The sequence below is a fragment of the Anas acuta genome, chromosome 26, assembly GCF_963932015.1.
Source record: "Anas acuta chromosome 26, bAnaAcu1.1, whole genome shotgun sequence".
Taxonomy (NCBI): Eukaryota; Metazoa; Chordata; class Aves; order Anseriformes; family Anatidae; genus Anas; species Anas acuta.
In genome coordinates this window covers 4,226,952-4,251,800 of record NC_089004.1, presented here as the reverse complement: position 1 = coordinate 4,251,800, position 24,849 = coordinate 4,226,952, and the positions used below count along the sequence as shown (strand labels likewise).

The 24,849-nt window shown below is 39.1% G+C and overlaps 1 protein-coding gene across 6 annotated transcripts in view; it reads right to left on the bottom strand.

Moving 5' to 3' along the window:
• Positions 1-608: 608 nt before the first annotated feature.
• Positions 609-24,849, bottom strand: part of ARHGEF18 (Rho/Rac guanine nucleotide exchange factor 18) — a 49,222-nt gene continuing 24,981 nt past the window's right edge. For 5 of the 6 annotated variants that reach the window (XM_068661426.1, XM_068661425.1, XM_068661424.1 and 2 more), the window contains 20 exons: positions 23,940-24,003; positions 20,701-20,845; positions 19,778-19,890; positions 19,480-19,620; positions 18,379-18,629; positions 17,533-17,658; positions 16,130-16,247; positions 15,456-15,704; positions 14,560-14,636; positions 13,957-14,135; positions 13,474-13,565; positions 12,981-13,169; positions 12,177-12,314; positions 10,944-11,065; positions 10,437-10,493; positions 9,733-9,780; positions 8,691-9,158; positions 7,621-7,948; positions 5,826-5,948; positions 609-5,742 (listed from right to left, as the gene is read on the bottom strand). In XM_068661426.1, the coding sequence (XP_068517527.1) occupies positions 5,582-5,742; positions 5,826-5,948; positions 7,621-7,948; positions 8,691-9,158; positions 9,733-9,780; positions 10,437-10,493; positions 10,944-11,065; positions 12,177-12,314; positions 12,981-13,169; positions 13,474-13,565; positions 13,957-14,135; positions 14,560-14,636; positions 15,456-15,704; positions 16,130-16,247; positions 17,533-17,658; positions 18,379-18,629; positions 19,480-19,620; positions 19,778-19,890; positions 20,701-20,845; positions 23,940-24,003 (3,189 nt within the window). In that variant the 3' untranslated portion in view covers positions 609-5,581. The remainder of the gene's footprint in view (positions 5,743-5,825; positions 5,949-7,620; positions 7,949-8,690; positions 9,159-9,732; positions 9,781-10,436; positions 10,494-10,943; positions 11,066-12,176; positions 12,315-12,980; positions 13,170-13,473; positions 13,566-13,956; positions 14,136-14,559; positions 14,637-15,455; positions 15,705-16,129; positions 16,248-17,532; positions 17,659-18,378; positions 18,630-19,479; positions 19,621-19,777; positions 19,891-20,700; positions 20,846-23,939; positions 24,004-24,849) is intronic. The other variant, XM_068661421.1, reaches the window with a different exon arrangement.

The following is a 24,849-nucleotide window of genomic DNA, read 5'->3' as shown; positions in this document are numbered from 1 at the left end:
TTTGCATCTGTTCTGATTTCTGGAATTATTTGAGGTTACAGTGCTTGGGTTAGCTTGCCAGTATGCCACAAGTGGGGATTTTACCAGGAAACACAACTTGCTGACTCTGGAGCTGGGAAGCACTGCACCAGCCAGAGGCTATGGGCTGGTACAGCGAGCGAGGGCTGCCAAATTGGCAGAAGCAGCAGGGAGAAAGTTTCTATTTTCGTTATACTTGTTCCAAATGGGAACCGATACTGTCTGGGACAGAGCCAGGCATGTCTCAGACTGGCACCATGCAAAGCAAGTACATGCTAATATAAGCAACTTCGTTAAGTTCACTCTTTTGCTAGTATGCTGAGCTCAGACATTTTGAGATCAGCTGATTCCTTCCTAGGGTGCTCACCTCACTGGCAAGATCTGCAGCTATTAGTAGCCACTTAACACCTCTCCTTTGGAAAGCTGTCAGTGTTCCTATGGCAGGTTATTTCTGTCCGGGGTAGAAAAGGAGAAGCACGTGAGAAGTGGTTGCTGCTTTGATCTTCGGTTCAAATAGAAAAAAACAAAACAAAACATATATATAACATACAGCACATATACGACTAACGTATATATATATATAAAGGCAGTTTTTTTTTTTTTTTTTTTTTTTTTTTATTGCTAGAAGTTGGTTTCAGTCCTATTGCAGCTCTGAAATCCTTCAGTGGAGAAACGTTGCAGTCATTGTAAAAATCATCATTTGGTGTGCTAAGATCAAGTTTACAGTTAATCAAGAGTGCACAATTCAACAGAATATTAACATTTAACCATCGACTTTACAAATAAAATAAGACTACAAAGATGTTGCTACTGAAGTATCAACAGTAAAGGAACTATTTACAATGTTTACACCCTAACAAAGGAAAAAAACAAAACAAAAACAACAAACCCAAACACTTCCCCAACAAAATGGTCAATTTAACCATGAACCATGATTATTTATTAAGTCTTTACAGTGCAAGGTGGGCCTAGAAACCAGACCTAAGACTAAATAGCATTGAGAGAGTTCACAGCTCTGAGTGACATGCACGCAGTTATGCCGACAGGATCTACTTCCATGACAATTTCCTTTTAGGTACAAACAGCAGTGGAATTTGAAATAAACTTTTCTAAAGTGCTCCAATTTCTTTCAGTACAAAAATATAAAAAAGCTGATTTATAAACATGGCACAAATGGTACTAACCAGAGCTCACACGAATGGTATTTGATGTATCATGCTGATGGTAAATATTCAAGAGCTGCCAGTTGTTACAAAGATTTTGGGTCTGGCCTTGAAGGGGGAGGCAAAGGCTTTTTTTTTTTAAATTTATAAACCTATTCAGCAAGAAGATCAGGCAAGAATACCACGTATAATCTGGCATCAAGGAGTTTTTTGTCTTGTAACTGTGAAAACTGCTGGGGAAGACAACAAAAACGCTCCAAATTCCCTTGCACAGGGGCACAACATACAGGAACATCACTGAGCACCACCAGGGGAGACTTAGCTCCTATTCTGCTGAACTGAAAGTAGAAGTGAAACTAAAAATCTCTCTCAAACCTTTCCTAGTTTAAGTTTCATCTTTCATTGTAAATGAAAATGACAAACAGCAAACCTCATGTATGCAGGATCATCTGACTATTACTCAGAAAGACAAAACTGCAAGCAATTTATTTAGAATTGCCCCTACCTTTGCAGGAATACTATTAGCTTGCTGAGCAAGAATCTCTAGAAGTACCAATTCTGCTGCTTCACGCTGGGAAATGATTAGCAATCTCAATTTATGGGACATGCCACAGCTACAATCCACAGACAGTACAGCTGAAAACTAGGAAAGCATTTACAGCATGCACAGGGCAGATGTGCTCAGTACTAGTGAATATGGAGGGATCTTCAGTCTGAAATACAAAATGACCACAGTCCAAATGGGAAGGGACAGAGGAAGTCTCTTTTACACCAGAGTGAAAACTGGGAATCAGAACCACAGAAACAGTCTCTACATTGCAACACCACAAGACAAACAGACAATGATTTTAAGGCTGTGACACAAAGCAAAGAAGAAGGCAGTTCAGAGCTCATGCTGTAATTTCCTCCACACCCTAGCTCAAGAAAGAAGCTAAAAGGCACCTGGGAGGCAGAGTTTTGAACTGTCTAATCCTCTGATATCACTTGAAGGGAAACTTTTATCTGAAGTAAACAAGAGTCAAATGGAAAGGATATTACTCAGAATCAATAGCATGTCACTTAGCCCAGGATACAGAAGTTATTTTGCAATACAATCTGCTCAGAAAAATTGTTTTTCAACAAATTAGATTTGAGTAGAATCCAAAACTAGTGCACTCAACTACGGTGATTTAATAACAATTTCACAGATTCAATTTTGCAGAAGTGAAGACCCACACTTCATTTAGAGAAAGTATTTCACTTGCTTCCCTCAGCCTTCTACAAATAATTTTACCGTACTCTAATACAGTGAATTCCACACTAGTAATGAGATAGCTTTGTAAAACCTCTTCCAAACTGGGGACTATACAGGAAATCACGTAAATACCTTGTATGGCACTTCTATGATTTTGAGATGATGCAATCTCTATTCATGGTGAAAATGGCTTTCCTAAGACTAGCTGCAGCCAGACGTGCATTGAAGACAGGTAACTTTTAAGGTAATTTCTCAGTTACAGATTGAAAACTGGTATTCCAAGGAACTCTTGGTATGCTGAACCAACAGCTTGGCCTGTAAAGGTCCCGTGTCCATTTGCTAACAGCCACAACTTATCCAAAGCACTGCTGACAATGAATATTAAAAGTTACATTTAAGTTAAAACATATTAAAGGAAATGAGACCTCACTGCAGACTTAATATGTTCCAGATGTTACTGTTCTATATCTGAATTCATTCACTGCACAGAGTAAGAAGAAAAACGTTGCCAAATAAACCTCTTTGGTCTATAGAACACTCTCTCCCATACATTAGGACAGGCACAAAATTGAGCCAAATACATGTTTCTAAAAATTGTTTTAAAATATCTAAACAGAGACCTCCCTCCTTGGCTGAGGTGGTTTATTCCACTGATGCAACTTAGCTTTAGGTTAAAGCTGCTAAAAACTGGTAATTTAGGGCAATGGGGGCATAGAGTTTGCACTAGGAGTGGCCCAAACCACAGCATGGAGAGAACATACTGTACATTCTTGCTGCTTTGCTGTACGTTTACAGAAGGAATTACACGGGTATCAGAGGTGACTAGAGTCTCCACATCAGCTGGCTGAAGAATCAGTCCTATAGAGCTGCTGAATCGATCAGAAGTTACATTCATTTTAAGATATTCCCACTATTTTAATCTAGGTTTTAGGAAGGCAAAAATACAATGGAGAAATATGTTCTAACCATTATCAACACAGTATCACAACAATGCAAAAATGACTACATTCCTCACACTGTTTTCTGCAGATCTAGACATTGATAACCTGTGTAAGCTCTGCAAGGCTCATGATTTACCAAGCAACACTTTGGTATTGAAGTGAAGTGTGTCCTATTTAATCGTAACACTTTGCTGGGGAGGTGTGATGGGGGAAGTATCACCAGTCTGATAACAAAACATAGTTTGGAGTTTTCCTCTCATAGGTAACATCACAACTCTTTTGAACTCTGTGCCTTGCTTCAGGTTGATACCAGTATCACTCAGCAAAAAGACCCTTAAATCCAAGAAGCATTACAACAAGGACTGCTTGCTCCCCAAGACAGAATTAGTATTTCATAGCTTATCATTTTGCTCTCGCACTGAGAGCAAACTGAGAGTTTGGAGATTTCAAGTTCTTGTCTGGAGACACTAACAACCCTAATTATCACCTCTTGGAAATAAACTCCATATTTTCTGCTGAAAATTTATGTTTCTTGCACTGTAAGTACTGCAATAATTTTAAAACCTTCAAGCAAAGTGAAGTTACTACCTTAAAGAACATTACTAACATCACATAGGCCCTGACCACTGAGAGAGAGTAACTGATTCAATGGTTTGAAGAGAGATTGATAAACTGCCATTCCGAGCCACTGCCATGAGGCTGGCACGAACTGATCAGGCATTCCATTCACTTGTGCTAAAAATCACTCCCAGACAGGGTTAAAAATACAAAATAATCCCATCAATCACATTCTGAAAGGTATTAACCCAAGTTTTTAAACTCTGAGATTCTGATTTCTCTAACACCGTAATAACGTCCTCTGAACAGCTTCTCCTGCGCACAATCTGACTGGTCACATTTGACACACATCGGAATACACGTCCTTCAGTGATGTGAGTAATAAAGAACTGAGATACAGAGCAAAGTAATAGAATACAACAAATTACTGTGCAAATTACTACAAAGAGAAATAATGCCTTTTGAGCAGGGCTCTGTTAACATCATCATCATTCCATAATTAAGAACTGACCCATTTAACAAGAGGTATCAAAGCTGGTTTAGCTGTGAGCAGCTAAACCAACCCAGGTTTAGCTAATAGCACTTTTTTATTATTAAAAAAAATAAAAAACAAAACAGTTCTTATTCCCTTCATTCCTTACAGTGCTGCAGAGAAGCCTCTGCAGTAACAGCAGCTTTGATATCTTCTCATACTTGGAGTAAAGTCCCAAGAAGTTAGCAGACCAACGAAAGATGCAGAAGACTTGGGATGAAACGAGACAGTAATTACTGCATTCAAACACTTATTATATGTCTTCCAGCAAGGAACAAAATCCAGGTCTCTAAGTTCCGTCTGAACCAGCTCAGGAGTTTTGCTTAGGAGCCTGTACTGCTCTCACTAACCGGAGAGCCACTCAATGTCTGTAAAGGGACAGGCTTCCTCCTGCAAGCCAACATCCAATGAAATGTGCACCGAGTCCAAGTCTTGTAACTGCTGGGTGTTCTCGCATGTTCAACCCTCCTCAGCCACAAGCAGGTGGAGCTCTTGTACCTTGAAGACTCTTAAGCAGCTTACCTCGTCTTTCCCACTGTACCTGGCCACTGAGCATGCGCTCCACTAACTTTACAAAAGAAACAGAGATGCTAGCCTGGTTCCTGTGAGGTGGTATCACAACATTCATCGTGCCTGGCTGTAAGGAGACTGGCTTGCTAGTCAACAAGTTAACACAGAGAGAGCATAATCCATTACAGCGACCTTGCACCTGTGAAAAAGGGATTTAAAAAAATCTCAGCCATTTTGGGGCTTACTACTAAAATTTTTTACATAAAAATCTGGGAAATTCATTATCAACTACAACAATTTACCAGATGGTGCCCACAAAGAGTGTAGATACACCGAAGAGAGCAAATTGCAGTAAATGGCAGCATTTTAACATGCTCTGAATTTAGACACCCATGCTATGTGTCAACACATTTCCATGGTTGGAGAATTTAAAAGCAAATTACTACCACTGTGCCCTCATTTTGAGCTGCTGACAAAGAAGCCAACAAAGTAAAACTGTAATCCTGGTCTGGTCCTTGTTAGTATTAGAGGGGGTGAGGATAAAAAGACATCCACGTCACGTTGACCACTGGAGCCTGAGTTCTTGAATCAGTATGTCAGAAGACTGATCTTTAAATGGAAACAATTAGAAAAAAATGACATCTTCTTTGCTGGTATCGTCTTGTGCATTTAACGGAGTTGACTGAGAGGTCACCAGGGTCTGAACATGAACATTACTGGGCTTGAACGGGTTTGCTGAGGCAGATGAAAGTGCTTCTGGCTGACCATCTGTAGAGCCATACAGTTCTATAGAAAAAATGGAAGAAGACAGATTCATGACACTGCATGGTCTGACATCTCCACAGGTGTACAAGTTAGTCAAGAAATACCTGTCTGGAATGCAGTGGTCTGGCTGCTTGGGAGGACTGGACTTGCTGATCGCCTGCCTCTGAGGATACCCTCCTCTCGTCCAACGAGCCTAGGGGGAATCAGCTGCTTCTGATCAACAGATGCTGAAGAAAAGATTTGTAAAATCAGTATTTGACAATAGCAGCACTTTACTGATTTCACTGCTTCATGCTGAAGCCCACAATACAGACACCTTTGCATATTTGAGGAAGCTGCTATACCATGAAGAGTTGTTGCTTCTGTTGCAAGTTACTTAAATTTTCTCTTTAGCTGTTCAGACTGTGAGTACACTTTCCCTCTCCTCTCCCCGAGGATTTCCAATGCAGTTACTACCAGCTTGACAACCACAAATTCAAAATCTTGTATTATAAAGCACAGTAGAGAAAAAATATCTTTGTCCCTAGCACTCAAATAGCCATTGCATTTGCTACTTTTAACACACAGAACTGTGATGAACTTCTGTCTCTGCTCTCCATCTGTCTCACAGCTGCTCATCTGCAGAGTACATCGATCGTGGTGTTATGGCCTGTCAGTTTCTTACGTTCAACAATAAAAGCAATTCATGAAACGGTTATTCTGGATCCAAAGAACTCCTCTCAGTAACATTCCTTACATGTCGTGAAAACCAAATTCAATACCCAGTATTTTGCCACTTGTACAGAAAGTCCTGTTCCATTTTATTCTAAGATCTACATATGGGCATAAAAAGCACACATCCCACTAATGCTCGTGAGAGAATAGAGACCAATATATTTGTGTTTTAGGCCTTTCATATAAATTTTGGAAAAACACCATTAAGTACATTTCCACTGCAGGGATCATTATGTAACAGCTATTAAAAATAAAGCTGGAGAGTTGCAGTATTAGAGCTCTATTTGCCCATTTACCCGTACTTGGTATTCAGGGTAAGGGGGTATTAGGCTTCATTTATATGCAAAAACATAAGTTTGTAATTCTATTAAACTTCAGGTGCAGAGACAGACTTTTTTGCAACATGCAAAAAACAGCCCCACTCCCTGGACAGGTTTGGCCCTGAGTCTGCTGGAGTAGTGTAGGCCCAAGTGACGTGCAGGCTTGTCAGCTCAGAATCCTATATAAAGCTAAGGAGATAATTTTGTAACTTTAAATTATAGGCCCTTTTCTCAGGCTGGCAGAAAGGCTATTTTTAGTGGTAAAGAAAAAGTGGTTTTTATTGTGCCTGTCATCGGCAAAGATCACTACTTTGGTACCTAGTAGTTAGCAGCAGAAATTACACCATGACAAGGTAACTGTATTTTTACTTGCTTCTATTTCTGACAAAATTAGCCCCTTTCAGCTCCACAACACACACAGCATCTCAGATCTGGCCTGGAAAACTGTATTTAATGACTGACTGGTGCTAAGAACGGCACCACATTTAGTGTTATTACAGCTCTGAACATAGTGAGAAGAGGTTAAGACAGCCTCAAAACATTTCATTCATACAGAACAAGCAAAACATTTGCTATTTTCTTTTACCACTACAATTAGGCGAGATTTTATATCCAGGTTTACAAATGCTCACCATAATGCTGTCCTATTGGCTTACAGCACTCCTTTTCCAACATTATCTATCTGGGCTAAATTTCCAATTCAACAGTACATGCACACTGAGCTCCTAACTTAAGGACTTCAAGAGCCCACAATTTGTAGCACATTAATTTCTGGGTTCCACATGGGTAGTCAGAGGTTTAAACTATAGTGTTCTGTCTCCTTGTGATGCTGGCAGTGGTTAGAAATCCATTTAAATATACTTACCCGAACTGTCTGTCCTGTGAGATGCTTTGCTCTTCCCACCTTTTTCTTTGCTTCCTTTTGTAAAAGCGGCCAGCTTAGTAGGGATCTGCTGCTGAACTGCAGCCGGTTTCTGTATCTGGTTAGTCGCACTCAGGAGATGGATTGGCACTTCGTTCTTCAGTGCAAGAACTGGACGATTCTCCAGGGTGGTACTGTCCCTACGAACCAGCTCTGGCCGTTCCAAGTAGTCTATTCCAGAGATGCTCACTCTCGCAGAGCTTTTCAAGACTGGCAGAGATGGTTCTACCCCTTCTCCATTGAAGCTAACGGAGTGGCTTTGCATCTGGCTCTACATGAGGAAAAAGGCACTCTAAGTCAAACAGGTACTTTCATTATCTCAGACACAACAAGGAGAGACCAGCCTCAACCCTGCAAGCACAAAGCACTTTCTTGTGAGAAATGCAATAGGCTAGACCAACCTCAAAATACGCTGGCAAACAGAAGGAAGAGAAAAAGATCCTCAGCAACTCAACTGCTTAATATCACACCTAACAAAGGAACACAACAGTGTACTGGGTCTCACAGGGATGGAGCTAACTTTCCCTGCAGCAGCTGGCAAGCTGCATTAGGTAATGACAGAATGGACAGAAAGCTGTACTTTCAGACAGTAATAAACAAGCCAATGTAATTGGACCCCAAAATTCACTTTTTGAAACATAAGAGATGTCTTTAGAAATCAACTGTATAGAACACTGCCAATGTAGTGCACCTTCTGTAATCACCTGCCTGCAATCGGCAGTTCCTGTATTTAAAAAAACTGCAGTCAGCCACATTCAGAAATAACTTATTCTCTCTTGTTCTGTCTGTTTGTCTGTCTCTTTTAAATGCTCCCATTAGCAAATGTCTGGGTAGAATTTCACAGACATTGAGTAATTTCCAAGCCCTGATCACTCTGACAGTAGCCAGCTCCAGCTACTTCAGATAATGGCACAAGTAGCTCAGTAAAAAACAAACATGGGTTAGTGCTGCAAAAAAGGGCAACCTTCTTTCAGAAGCAAGCATAAAACAGAACTCCAAGAAAAACTCTTTACCTGTCCCATTTCGGGGGAGAACGTGCCGGACACCGTGTTCTGCTTTTTCAGCTTCCTTAGCTGATCTAGACGCTCCTTCTCTTTCTCTACTGCTCTCTGAGCTTCCCGCAGCCTCTCCAGGTCGTGCTGATAGGCCTCTCGCTGCCTCTCTAATTCTTCTCTATCCTGAATCAACTTGTCTTTCAGCTGCCGAGCTTCCTCTTCGCGCTTCTGCAGCCGGACTTCTGTGACTTCTAGTTCCCTCTGCTGCTGACTCCTTTCCCGTTCCCAGCGTTGCTGCTCCAGTTTCAGCTGGTTCTGAAGTTTCTGTACATTCATCAGTTCTTCTCTCTGTTTTTCAAAGTTACGCTGTTTCTCCTGCTCTAGCAGCAGGTTGCCACGCGTAGACTGCAGCCGGTATTGCTTCTCCCGGTCTGCCATGGTGGCTCGCTGCATCTCAATGTAGCTGTCCTGCTGAGATATCACTGCCTGGAATGGAAATAAGAAGTCCAAAATGAGGCACATTGGCTCAAAAACAAACAAACAAAAAAAACGAATAAACCCCTATACAGCTAAGCAAAAGACAACAGTATCTACCAGATTAGATGACTGACAGCTTTGTCTTCAAGAGCAGATCTAACTTTCTAGCTAGTACAGCCCATCACTATTGACTATTGAGGAATTAAGTTTTGATTACATCTGTCAAAATTAGCATTTTTTGCATCTACAATTTCGACTCTGAATCTGACAAAATTACTCAAAATATTACTGATTCCAAGGTTACAGTAAAAAATATCTAATATATGTAGACAAGTGTATATTAACATAATTTTTAAAAGAAAAACACAGAACAGAAGCTCAAAGTAGCAACAACTGTACTTAAATAAGGAGGAAAAGGGATTCAATCACATAAGACAACAGATAAAACACCTCTTTCAAAATACCAGACACTGTTTGTTTCCCTGAGTCTCAGGTCTTGAATTCTACAGTTCACTCTAGTTTTAGGGGACATTTTCAAGGTAGCTTCTCTACAACTGCGTAGAACAGTAGAACAGTGGTTTACCTGAAGACTGAAGAGCAATTGTAGCAGTTTTTGTATCCTTTGGACAAGCTGAAGAGGAGGGGAGGCAGACGGGATAAAAAAAATAAAATAAAATTTAGATACCGAAACAGAGCTCTGTTTCATTGCAGCATTAGACTTTTTTCTTTTTAAAATAATGGACAGAATCTGTAGTATGTACAAAACCACACACACTGGAAGAATGATTACGAGAGTATTCTGACATAGTAACATCCAATACAGCAATATAGAAGCACAACGAATTTCGGTATATTGGTCCTCGCTCAAATTGAGTCAGTGCTCAGCAAATCTCACTGGGATTCCAGGGAGCAATCCTCATCACCAGTTTTCTTCATATGAGCTATTTAATGACCACTTCCTCCCATGCTCTAGCACTGAATCACTACACAGGTACAGCACTCACAGGAGATTCAGAGGCAAGTTCTGCCAGTGAGCTAAGAACATACAATCTCTCCAAAGATGCAGAAAGAAGTAGTTAGCCAGCTCTTTGAAATGCACTTCTAAATAGCCAGAATCATCTTTGTTTTCTAATGGGACATTCAGAATGCATTTGGAGTCATAAGGTACAGGCTGTTTATGAGCTTGTGGTTCCACAGCCATTAAAAATAGTGGTCTGTCTATTTTGCCTGATATTATTATTATACAGCTATTTCCCATTAGGTTTCCTAACAGCAGAAGTAACATACCTGAGACTCTATGGTGGGCTGAATATCACTGTTGTCATCCAGCCTTGTTATATCACTCTGAAAAAAGACAAAAACAACGATCTGCACTAGAGATACTTGTTGGACATTGGTAGTGCTGCCAGAACATGCTGGAAGGGTTCACCTCACCAGGGAACATTGTTTATAGCTGGAGCAGAGATTGCTCCCATGCACGGAAGGACACATACCAAAAGTACTTAAATCATAGTACAGAAGGAGATGCACGGTCATTAAAGGTAACATTAAAGATACAGCATCAAATGAGCAAATACAGAATGAAATTATCATGCCTCTCAAGCAGCAAGCTATAAATCATCAACTCACCCCCACAAAATAGCCTTAGAGTCAAGTAATTTCACGGATAGAACTCTTTCACAGCCTAGCCCTACCAGACATTACAACTTTCAGCTTAGCAAGGGCTGTTCAGCAGCACTATTGTAATGAAGAACCTGAGGAAACACATTTACTTCATAAACAAGCCCAACGTACAGTTTGAGATCCTTCTTCTGCATCCAGTGGGAGGTCCTGGAGATGCACATCTGAACTTACTGCATGGCCTCTCCAGTCCCATTGCCTCTGGTCACCACCACTACTCTTCCCAAGACTATTATCTGGAAAACAAAAAAAAAAAAACAAAAAAGAAGAGTGACATGTGAGTGGTTCACCAGGACTGAGCTTGTGAAAACCCACTGCATAACAAAGCAAACAAACAAACAAAAATGTGACTTTTTGAAGTTAGAACCATTTTGCTACTGCATGGCTTAACCATGCTCATTAGAAGTGGGAAAGTTGACAATAGTGAGAGCAGGACTGATCAAAAAGGTACAAAACTTGAGGAGAACGGGTTTAAAAAAACAGTGAGATTATGTTCAAATCACATTATGATACTTTAAGTGAAACAACCACAATAGAGACTGAAAATGATCATCTGTGGCTACCAGAATTGCAAACTCCTAACATGGAATACTCAGGAGTAGAAAAATCTTATTCAAAGCAGCACCACCATAAGCATGGAAAGAATTAGGGGAAGACAGAGACTGTACTGTATAGAGCACCTATAATAAGACAGGCATATATAGCCTTTCACAGGCAAGAGAAAGGATTCCAAGGATAAACTACCAGTGAAATACAGACCTTTCTACTTTGCATGAAGCAAAATGAAGGGAGGTAAACAGTATCTAGTATTTCCACTTATTTCATCAATTAACTGAGAGCATCTGTGCAAAAAGGACGATTTATATTGTTTAAGGATTCAGCAACTCTTTAGTGGCTGCGCAGATACGAAAACTTGTTGCAATTTTTGTCATTCTATAATAAAAGCAAGCAGTTGAAGTCACATTTCCTAGGTTTTTACGTCAAGCTTATTTTTTCAAGAAAATTAAAATTCTGTGTGGAATTGTGGTAAATAGAAAATATGGGTTAAGGCAGCACCTTTAACATTACACCAAGAGCCCTACTCTGCTCTCTAGTGTCGGTACTGAAAGCGAAAGATACAGCATGCTGATACAGCATGCTAGGAATTTATTCTTATCCTCTTCTCAGGAACTTCTTGTGAAGTTCCCTTAATATCCTTACATCAGAGCCTCAATTAATTATTTTTTCTTAGCCCATAGTCAGTACAGAGAAGCATAGTAAAGAGCTAAGAAGCTTAAATGAATGCTACACTTTTTAACAGTGCATCAGCAAACACAGCACAGTACCCCCACAGTCCCTCTTTCTTACTGTTGTTTGAAATTGAGGGACTACTGTCATATCCCCCAAAGGTCTCTGCTCTCCTGGGGAGTCCCGGTGCACAGCTATCTTCAGGCTGACAGGATCCATTTCCTAAGTGAGTGAAGATAAGGTTCTGGAGATTTTCAGCTAGGAAGAAGAAGAACATATTATTTACACAGACAGGTCTACATAGTGAGACAAACTCATCTTGCTAACAAATTCGGGTTTGTGTATTTATATATATATATATATTTTTTTTCCAGCCACCAAGTACATTAAATATTGTGTAGTTTGAAAGACTTTCTACAGTACAGATGGGTTTTCCTTCACGACCTGCTGTTTACTACAGGGTCTTCATATTGCATAAGTGAAGATGACCTCCTCCTTGAACACAAGTTTGATAATCCAGCCTCAAATGTTTTTTTTTTTGGTCAAACTAAAAATGAGGTTTGTGGTTTGTGTTTATTCTCTTTCTAAATATGATGTCTTTAGATAGGCTGTTTAAATCTAGAACCCTGATACAATATTACATTTCAGGGTTATTATGTTATTAGATCGCCTTAGTACCCATCTGAATAAACTAATCTGAAGACTCCATGGGTTGATCTTAAATAAGTAAATAAAAATCAAAACTGTGGAGGTCCTCTACATAAAAACACAGGTGCACTCTACCTCTCTTGGAGATTCATTATGAGTCTGAACAGCATTATACAGAATTATTACAAGATGATTTTTAAGACTTGTACTTAGATCAGTGCTTATCCCAACCTCTGCACCTGAGCGAACACATACACATTCCCACATTGTATTTACCTTCTACCACTGCAGACTTCAAAAGCGACTCTCCTTGCAGATTTTCTGAGATATCCCCCCGAAGAAGTAGCCTAGATCGGGTTCCTTGGGAATTGTCTTCAAACCCATTCATTTCAGACATTTCTAGATAAATCTGTTGCTTCTCAGTTAGACTTTGCATAATCAGGTCATCTTTCATGCTCAAACGCTCTAAAGGAAGAAACAAACACAGTTATACCTTCTAAATCATGGTCAAGAGAACAACATTCACTTTGGAAAATTACCATTTATTTCATAGTCAGAGCATCAGAGATATAATAAACAGCTGGAAGAAAAACTCAAGGAGCATGCAAGGCTTATTAGACTTTTTAAACTTAACTATTTCTATGCAATCTTGCAATACCTTGAAGGACTTCTGAAGGAGCAACTCAATCACGTGATAAAAGATTAAGACAGTTATAAGTCACAAGGGATGTTGAGAAGCTGCTCATAGAATAGATATCTATGTCATTACCTTGGAAATCTCTCAACCTTGCAGCTCTTGCTTCAGCCAACTTTCTTTCTGCTTCGGGTTCATTAAACGTTCCTCCTTCTTCATCAGGACAGCTGTAAAAAAGGGGACAGGAATGTCTGATTTACACATTAGAAGACTTAAAATCACGTTGGCATTCAACCTGAAGATTATGCCTAGGATGTTGTTTATCTTGTGTGTCAATCTTTTTTCACTTATCCAAAGCTTTGTTGCATTTGACATCAGTGAACCAATTTATTTTATTGTATTTTAAAAAAAGCAGAACAAAGTCTTCAGCTGGTTTTTCTAGCATCTTTATGAGCAGCTTCTTCCCAATAAATGTGCACAAACTGTCTGCTTCAGTCTTGCATTGACAGTTTATCAACAGTCAAATGCATTTTTACAATAAACTTGTACCGACAAGTCCTGTGAAGAGGAGGCCAATCAGCGACAAATCAAGCCCTCTGGCTTTTACTCATAATTTACCTTTCTACAGCTCTGCGGATGTGAGCCATCCAGGAATTTCTCTCTTCTTTAGAGCTTGTGTGGATTTCATACATTTCTGGTCCTTTTAAGGAAGCGCTGATTAAAAACATTGCCTTTTCCTCATTAGCTACCTCTCTTACAATCAATTTTTGTAACGAGATAACTGGTGGTTTAGAGTCCTGTAAAAGAAAATATGAAATGTATTGCACTACATTATACAATTCTTTGGAGTGTGTGCTTCTTAGCTCCCTTCTGTTTTCTTACTTATACAGGGCCACCATGAGCTATAACACTGCAACACCAAACTTTACCACTATGGCCTCTTCACATGACACTTTTGACACTTGTCTTTTTTTTTTTTTTTTTTTTTTTAAAAAAAAAAAAAAAGTGAAACAAAACTTCTGGATCCCAGAAATCAAGAACAGTTTCAACAGAAGAACTTATTCAGGAAAAGTGATTCTATAGTAACTGGCTTATTACTTCATTTTCCTTCTGAATCTACCGTAACATCTACCTAATATTTCTATTTTTATTTCTTCTGCAATTACTATCACCTTCAAAAACACTCCAAGTAAAAGTACCAAATATGAAACCAATACCCACCACTGATGCAAATGTGTATTTTTGGTCCTTTTCTTGCAAGAGCAACAGTACATCATTTAACAGGACTGCCAGAATATCTACAGTAACAACAGAAAGAAAGAAAAAGATTTTGAAGCAACTAGACTGGTGCAGACTCAAAAAAAAAAAAATCACTTAAGTCTCCTGCGTGCCATGTGTTAGTGCATCAATATTTGCAATATTGGGCTGGCTTCTGCTTTCCACTGGGGTTGTCCAGGGTCAGGCTGGACATGTGCAGAACCAGCAGAATTCAAGTAGAGACAATTTAAAGCTTGTGGACAACTACACGGGCATCCTACACATGCACTCAAACAGTCATGATGGAACAAGTCCCCCTCAACAGCAGATTCTTCTGAAACTGCAGGTGTTTATAGTACCAGCTACTCTTGGCTGCATTGTATGTTCCATTGAAGCTTCTCCTTGAACATTTGAGCAATGAAGCTGTTAAAATACTCGCTGATGAATGCTGTTTTGATTTTCTGGCAAAACAGACATTATAAAGAACAAAGGTGTCTTGGGTTTGACACAACATAATTTTTCAAAGTGTGAACCAGAGCTCGCACAAGATAATGTCTTTCCACAGGAGACTAAGTCAGTATGACTCAAGGCTTTGTCATCTACCTAAAGACCTCCCACTTGAATTGGAAAGCAGATCAGACAGATAATAAGCAAACAGCATAAGGAACTTATCATGCACCATTATAGAGATGCTTATTGGACAAGCCAGGAATAGAACAAGTGCTATTTCCTCCAATATCCTATTAAACAAGTGGGTTATTGTCATTGTACTTTATGCTCAATCGATTAGTAAGAAACAGCTACAGAACAAAGCAAAATCCCATTTCCTAGTTGTACTTTTCCCTTTCCTGGTCCTTTACCTTTCAGTCGCCCTGATGCAGCTTTCCAGTACAGCATCCCATCGAGCAGAAGCCGCCTCTGTCCCATATCATCCTTCCGGAAGAGAAGCCCATTCTTGCATTTCCCAGATGATTTTAGCTCCATTTTATGCATAATCTCTTTCAGGCGCTGCCCTTTCTCACACTCATTTACCATGGCATCTACATGAGTGATTGTGTTCTTAATTAAACTAAGGGCCTGGGTCAGCTCTTCATAATCCTTAGTTCCAGCTAGGAGAGAAGGATAGTAATTAGTCCCATTTACAACTCTGGAATGCAAATATGACTCATTCAAAAATATTTTAACAGGAAGGTTCCATACTAAACATCTGACAGTATTTCCTAAGAGCCTGAGTTTAAAAATAAACAAATAAATGGATTCCTAGAGCTCTAAATCTCTAAGAAACTGATAAACTTAACTACTATGATTTTGTGGTTGTAGACCTGAAACTGAACACTGCTTTCAACCCTCTGATGAGGCGAGAGGGTTCTGTATCTGCATCTAGAACTGCATCTCCAGCTAACTAACAAGTGAGAAAACAGGTACAAAGCAGTCCCCGCCTGTCTTCCTTGCCTGAGGAAAGAAGGCACGAAACGTAGGAGAAAAAGGATGTGACGACAACTGTCAGGCTTCTAGGAAAGATTAAAGAAACTACCTTCTGTATTCTGAATAATGCGTTCCACCAAGACTGGGTATTTGGTGATGCGCTGTGTAACCAGAAGGATACACTCTTGAACACCAAGTCTCCTCACGATGGAACTGTTGCCGATTTTCTAGAAAACAAGACAGACCCATCACATCCATTGTATATATCACTCTTCTAACTCCCTCTCCTCTTCATTCACACATTTTCTGTTTCAAAACACTTTTATACCATTAGTTATAGCATCACAAAATCATCTGCATACTATTACAAATGCAAAACTCATGACAACATCAAAAAATTGATTCTTATGTTAGAAAAAAAAATATTTTAGATATCATTTTCAACTAAATGTTAACTAAATCTGAGGCCAAACAGAGAAAGTTCCAATTCTGAGCTGTTTGCTTATTTGCTAACTGATTGCTTTCTATATAGGGTCGGTCCTTAACTATGTAGAAAAGTAAAATATTTTTAAAACCAGACCCAGCCACCTACCAGACAAATTATGTCTGCAATGAATAAAATGTGTTTATTTTACCACTGTATGTTGACCAGTATGTTTATGTACAGAAACATGTTTCTGTTTAGAAAGGGAAGATCATAAAGCATCAAAATTGCACTAGTTAGTCTGACTGCAGATACAAAGCAATCCTGACAGCAGAATATAGCACCAAGATCTTTGTTTACATGGGCTGAGGCTATTTATTTTAAAACTTACTCTGTTTACGTATTTAGTTTCTTGAAAGTAAAGGGTTCTCACTTTTAAAGACTAATAGTTAAGAAGAGCTGTAACTACAGAGCCACGTAGGAAAGTTCACACAGTATCACTTACTAACGACTGGAACACGAGAATACCAAGGACTGAGCAATGCCAGCTAAGATTCAGGTTACAGCCTTCCAGTTTGGCTGTGCTTCTTCAGCCCTTCCTATTAATTGTGCATTACACTGTACAGCAGATAAACAAACTGCCCTGGAGCCAATCTTCTGCTTTTGGAAAGATGACATAGTGGGCAAAACTAGACTGAGGGCTCCAATTTTTTCTATACTACTTTATCAACAGCGTTTATCACTGATTTGATTTTATCATCAAACCAATTTACAAAGACAGCCACACAGCATAGCAGTCAGTGACAGAGCCATGAACAGGACAAATGCTCTACTCCCCAGTCTTAGGTGCTCTTAAGAGAAAAATGACCTGCCTGCCCCAAATTTAACACCTGTTAACTGCAGCTGTGTGCCCAAACAGTTCAAAAGATCTAAAATACAAGAAGCTAACAGCATATCAAATATCAAGAGTATGTCTCTTATGTTCAGCTCATTCAATATTAACAAAGATCTTCAAGTATAAAATAAAACTGAAAGAGGTCAAGTACACTTTGCACAGTAAGAATGGGAGGTTTCTGATTGTTGTTTACCTTTATTAAGTTTTGGAACTTCTTATGGTTTTGGAGCAGGTCTTTATAGTGACTAACAGCTTCATTGTGTCCACAGCAGAACACACCATATTTTTCTTTCATTCTCTCCCCATTTTCACCTGAAAACTAATTGGAAATATAAGTATTAAATATATAAATCATTAACAGTAAATATACTCAAGACCCACATTGAACACGGTTATCTAGTCACTGATTTCTAAGACATCTCTTCAATATTTCAATTTCTTCTGTACCATAAATGAGAAATTTGTGCAGTGATATCTGAGAACTCGGCATACCACAAGATAACCAAATATCAACTGATTGCTGTCTTAATGAGAATTTATAAAAGTATTTCTGGGACTCTGCATTTAAAAAGACTGAGGACTGTAAAAGGTGAGATCACAGTATACGAAAGAAGCTGTGGCATCCACTCCGTATCAGAATGGGTGCTGAAATCAAAAGTAGCTGTAATCAGTTTAAAAGATCCTCCTTTTTTCGCTGCTCAGAACCAAGAAGCTCAGCACTAAGTGCATGACAGCTGTGTTTGGGAAGGATACCAGCAGTATATTACTGTACTTTCAGAACAGATGAAAAATAAAAACAAATAATTTGCAGTAGTCATATAGCAAATAACATGCATACACACGTGCCCAAAGAACATTTAAAGAACTTTTCATATTATTTGTGACCAGGTGTGATCCTAGGAGTCATATTCACACACTATATTAGGATGATAATCTTAAACAGTCTTCTATCAACCTTTACACAACTGTAACTTTATCCTATAATTAGATTTTTAGGAATTTAAAAGGCTCAAGAATGCTGGAAGAATTTAATTCATACCTGTTTTACCAAGAGGTCTCCAATGTTCTGGATTATGTAATTTCGGTCACTGCCTTCTTCCAAGGACTCCTTTCGCCGCTCCTTTAATTGGAGCAGGAATTGCGCATGCATCTCCAGCAGCTCATCCACACAGGGGAAGAGCTTGTTGATGACCGCATTCGGGAACTGCAGTTCCTCTTTCATGGCTTTGGAGTACACCTTCAGCATTATTTTCAGTGTTCTAACATGGTGCATTTCAGTCTGCATTAGTTCTGGGCAAGGGGAAATACAAAAATATGGGTCATTTATACGGTGTGCAGTGACCAGTGAGATATAAAAGAGCAGGCTCTGAAAGTCACCATCTTCTGCAAGTGACCAACAAAACAGCTAGATAAACAACCCCCAATGGATAAAAAAAAAAAAAAAAAAAAAGCCTACCACTTCCTTCTCACAAATATAAACCACTAAACCTCCTCTAACTCTGTCACACAATACATATTTTTAGTATCTGAATTTATGTACTTCCGAGTATGCTTTTCAGTAAAAATAACAAAAGACAAGTAACTCCCGGGAAATTCTGCTTTAATGCAGATCACTGTTCTAGATGAAACATGAAATCAGTGTAATCTACACATATTACTTAGATGAATTCAGCACTATTCCTAACTGTTAAGAATTGGAGATCAAACTGTTTCTGGTATCAAGAGTGCCAGACAGGACAAGAGAAACAAGAGGTGGTAGTTCTAAGCTGCAGCAAAGGCAGCTTTATATCAAACATTAGGAATAACTTCCATTAGCATCAGAAGGTTAAACGTTGGAGCAAGTTATGTAGAGGACCTCTGAAATCTTCATATTTCAAAGATTTTTAATAGCAGACTAAACAAATAGCTGATGTCTAGGTAGAGCTGGTTATATAATAGCAGACCAACGCTGAGGACTATATGACATCTTGTCTCCTTACAGCCATATTTTGTTATTCTAGATCTTGCTAGAAGCAAGCTATTCTGGGGCTGTCCATAAACTTCTTCTATAGTATCACATCACTATCAAGAAAAGAATACAACGATAATCAATGTGAAGTTCTTAAAGTAAAAAGTTTTAAAGAAATAATAGTGTTCTTACCATAAATGACATCTTGCCTTTTTATAACTTCTTTCTTTTGCCTCTTTGCATAAGACTGTTCCACTGCAACACTCCAAGACTCTGCCTCAAACTCATGAGCATCTGTTTCTATTTCACTTCGGAGGGATATAGAATATGCATCTAGACCAAAAGCACATTCAATTTCAATAATTAATAACTTGTGTCCCAACTATATCCCTCGTTACCATCATTAAAAATAAGAAGAGTAAATACATCTCAATTTTACTTTAAGGCTGTGTAAGAAATAAAGTCCTGAAAAGCACAGAAGCTTCCATACCTTCCAGAAAAATGGAGTCTGCTGTTGAAGGTGCAAGTGAGACAACATCATCTGAGGTCTGCTTAAATTTTATAAATCCTGAATCCCCTTCATCCATGTCTCCTGAAATTAGTCTAAATGACCAAAGAGATTAGACAAAGGGACCCAAAGAGAACATTAAAATCTTTTAAAAGTTGCTTGACTTAAATAAATAAAAGCCAACTACTTTAACAAGCATCTTTCCTATAGTACAATACAGTTAAAATAAATACATGAAGGCTACCCTTGCACTCACACTTGAAACATTCAAATCAATTTAGCAACTTGATCATTTCAGTATTACGGATTTAATTAGAGCAGCATGAGCAAGCATGCAACTCCTGGTATGACATCTGAAAAGACACATCACTTGCTGACAAGCCTTTGCTACTCCAGAGTAAAAAGGGTACTTTCACTGAGCATGGAGCATAACTGTGGAACACGAAAAGTAAAAAAATACAGAAACCCACAGATAGCTTTGAACTTATTTTCAGCAAGGTATCCTGCAACTTAAAACATTACTGCCTCCTACGCTAGTCAGAACCATCACAATCTTGAATAAGTGATCTCAGAAAAGATTCTTGAACTTCAGCAAGTCTGAGGACAAATACAACCATGAAAAAGATATTCTAGACAGGCATACTCAAGCAACCCCTATATGATATTTCTGTGGCACAGTGTAGAGGAACTAAAGACAAGGTGCTAATTTAAACCAAAAATAAAGTTTACTGTTTAGGGGATATTTAAAACAAATTTCAGCATTAAAAAAACTCAATGAGTTTCTCTTAAGCTTGAAAACCAATGCAAGTCTTGTTTTATTTTTAATTGGTTTTCTTTTCACATGGGGAGGGTAGGGGGAAGACGCAGCAGAAGCCAGTGAATTAGAAGAGAAGTAGTTTACTTACCGAAATTTACTAACAGCTTCAGCAGTGCTCAATGAAGACTGAGAATTTCCTCTCTGGGTAATAGTCATACCGAGATTCCGTGAGAGTACTGGGGTCCCATCCGGTCCCAGGAGAAGACTTCGGGGCTGCTCCTTCAAGGAAGCGGCTAGAGAGGCAAAAATTGAATTGGTACTCAGAAAATGAGGCGTACACTGCAGCTCGCCTGCTCTCAAACCTCTCTCTGACTGTGGACGCAGAACAGACAGGATCTTGGATGTCAAAAGCTCATTGTCCAAAAAGACATTCTCATTCCATTTTCGTGAAAAGGAGCCACAAAAAGACAGCTCAGGATGAGCTGGAATCGCATTGCTTCTGCCGCTGCTTTTTGAATTTGTATTCCCCATGCTCACTACTGGCTGCCCTCAGCCTTGGCACAGTAAAGTGGCCCCAGAGATGCACTGTTTTTATACTACCTGTGATCTTTCTAGAAATGTAAAGCTGCCACTTAACTTACTGTATTGGCTAAATCAGCAGGTCTGAAGTGCAGGAAATTGGTCCCTACTGTGCCCATTTAGTGCGGAAATTGCAAAGTATCTTCTCCTTTAGTAAAACACCAGAACCTACACACAATTATTCACACCCTACCGTATAAGGGCACAGAACATTTCATGGCAAACAAGAGAAATCTGAGATCACATAAAACCACAAGTTCTTTGCAATGCTTATTGCTACACAGTGATTTATAACTGCATGCACACACACTGAATGTAATAGATACCAGAGCTAAATTTAATTTTAATACTGCAGCTCTTTAATGCTTTTTAAATCTAGATGGACAGTGAGCTGGAAAGATATTTAAAACTTTAATCACTATTACACAATTCATGGAAGCCTGTAATAGACTTATAAAAAATGGATACAATTATTTAGTACCAATGTCTGTAATGAATGATATGGAACAGCAGACAAAATATATCCTCTCAAAAAAGGAATTTCAGGGAAGTGAAAGACGAAGACGCAGCCAGGCAATCTTTAACACTTATCACTGACAAGGTCTGCAGGTGCCTTTCCTTCCAAGTGCTTTTAAGGACATGGGAATGGAAGAGATCTCACGGATCCCTGAACTCAGGACTGACACTGCAAGCAGGCTTTCCCTTAATACCCAGACCAAACTCCTCTTTCACTTCTGGTCTGGGAGGAGGCTGCTTCAGGAGCATGTTGCTGTAGCAGTTCAAGGGTGTCTTCAGTTCCCAGCCTAGGTTCACCCATCACCAATTTACAACTTTTCTTGTGACAATGCCAGTGTCTATTCTTCCCCCAACGTTCCTCCTCCTTAGTCTGCACTCCTCAGCGTGCCTCCATCTCTCCTCCTCCATCTGAGAAGCACTCATCTCTCCCTTCACACTTGTCTCGTTCTACCAAACACAGCTAAACCAAGGTATTCATGTTTCTACTCATAAAACGTGTTTTTCCAGATTTCTTAATATCCCATACTCTGCATCTACTCATCTCATTTTATCTTCCTTGAAGCAGTTGACGAGAATTGTATGATGGCTGCAGAGAACATTTCATCAATGCTATTTAATACAATTATCACTGCATCTCGTACCTGCTAGAAATACCTCTCCCAACACCTATTCAAGTCCAAAACCTTTTGGCTATGCACACAGCTCATTCTCAATCTGTACCAAATTGGGTAAACATGGATATATTTCCTCTTCCATCATCCAAGTGATGAGCTTCAAGTTCATTGTCCAAAAAAAGCAGACCGAGCGGATATTGGTAAGATTGGCAAAGGAAGATTTCTTGAACACAGGCTTAATAATAAATGTCATCCCACTTCCATTTGTGGAAGCACTGAAATCATCAGCCATCAAGTTCTCTTTCTGTGCTGCACAGCCAAGAACATAAAAGGTTTGTTTCCCAATGACAGGCCAAATCTAAACATTTCCAGATGCAAAATATGGGGGAGGGCACAGTTTGCATCTTCCCTAAAATGTGTATCTCTTCAATATTGATGCCCTACCTTTGGCTGTATTTTTGCTGGGCATTACAGTGTGCAGTGTTATACTGTGGGCAGAGACAGAGCCCACGCTCCTAGATGTTCCTTTAACTTCCATCTTCTGCTTTTGACTATGGAACATTAGTAGTGGCTGCCTAGCAGAGCCTGCACCAACAAAAAGCCATTTTCTGAGTTCAATTAGCACTGTCTGCACACTGCTGAGAGTCCGTATCGATCGTTGTTAACCTATCACATCAGACCAGACTGTATACCACAGAGCTGTTTCAACGACAAGCCCTACGGCCAACTTTTCCTATTTTCATTATTCTTTATTGTTTCCTATTTTAGTCTCTGTACTTTCCCCTTAATGCACAAAACCGTTCTTGGCCATGCAATCAACCACTTACCTTCTTATAGCAATTATTCCCCTTGTGCTATCTGTTAAGAATTATTTCATAAAGAAGTACCGTTTGAAATGCAAGCCAAACAATACCTAGCAAGCACACACGCAAAAGTCAGAGTAGTATTCAGATATTCACCTCAAATGTGTTTCTTATAGCCATCAAAGCAACCAAACAGACTGACTGCAAGGCAGAAAATAATTCTGCTCTAGTTACAGTCACCTCAGAGCCCGAGAAGCCTATTCTGCTAGGCGGGCCTCGAAACATCTACCAATTAAAATGCCATTTAAAATCTTACAACTGTAACTGTGATGGTCTTTTCCAGTAGCAAAAAGCTATTTCAAAGCCCATGCTGCAACAGAGCTGCTCTTTTCTTCTCTTTGCTCCCAGATCCCTTTTCCCACTTCGTTTTAACAAAGATTTATGTTCAGACCATTAGCGCTAGCTTGTCTTAGAGATTTCTAGCAACCACTAGCTGCAGGCAAGTTTTAAATAGACAATTATGAAAATCTGATGTAAAACAAAGTTCACAGTTCTAGTCTTTTCAGAGGCCAGAGAATAGACAATCAATGAGAAACTAGCTTATTGATCCCTTTTCACCATGATATTTTGAGGTTACACAGCAAGAAGGTATAAAGAAAAATAAAAAGATAAAAAGATAAAAAGATAAAAACACACAGGAGATTGCTAGGAGCCTCTCAGCCATTCCCAATAGAAAAAAAATGAAGCCATCTTATTAAAAGAGACCTTTTCTATACTTCAATAACACCCTGTGTATAGCCTTTAAAACATATTAAAGAAAAAAATACAATTGAACAGATAAGCCTTGAGCACAGAAATCATTCTTTAGTACAAACCTGGGGAAATGCACTGGGACGAACTTTGTGGAGATCCAGAAGGTCTGTGCTGCAAATCTTTCTGCTATAGGAAAAAATACAATCCTGTTACACACACAGACCAACTTTCCAGTCCAAAAGGAATCAATTTTTTCCTGGCATATAACCCTAACTGTAAGCAAAGCTATATTCTGACTGTCTAAAAGATTTGACACAATAACAGTTTTGATTTTCCCACATTCCAGAAGCATGGCACAGACATTAACTTCACGTATAAAAATTCCATCAGATATAAACTAGACTGAAGTACAACCAAAACGAAGTTACAGCTGGATTAAAGCTATGACCATAAGTAATTTATTAAAGGAAAGCAAACCCTTGAGGTAGACAGCCTTCACTTCCACTTTCTTGCAGTTTACCTTAAAGCAATACTAACTAAACTAAAACCAACCCAGCCAATGCTTGGTTTCAACCAAAAATAAGACTGGCCAAAAACTGTCTTTGTTAACCTGCACAGCTTTTTCATTCTTACACCACTAGGATATTCCGATTCAATAAGACTCCATTTATCTAAGATGCAGACAAATTATATAAGTAACACGGTCTGTAATAAATGGCTTTCTGGGAGTCTTGCTTCACTTTGAGGATCTCACTCCTGCCTTCATTCCCCCTATCATTTTGTGCTGTCACTCTCTCTTTGTTCTCTTCAGGAGCAATTTGTAAGACTTGAATTTCAATTCAAGTCTGAAAGTTTGGCAGATGGTAAAGAGTAGAAATCAAATATCAGAGTATCAGAGCAAGTGATTGTTCATGCTTAAAACAAAAAATGCACAATGCATTGACAAGTTGGGAAAAAGAAAAAAAATATAAAACAACAACACAAGAACATTTCTACACCCTAAAGAGTTATGTTCTAAATCCCCAAAGGCTG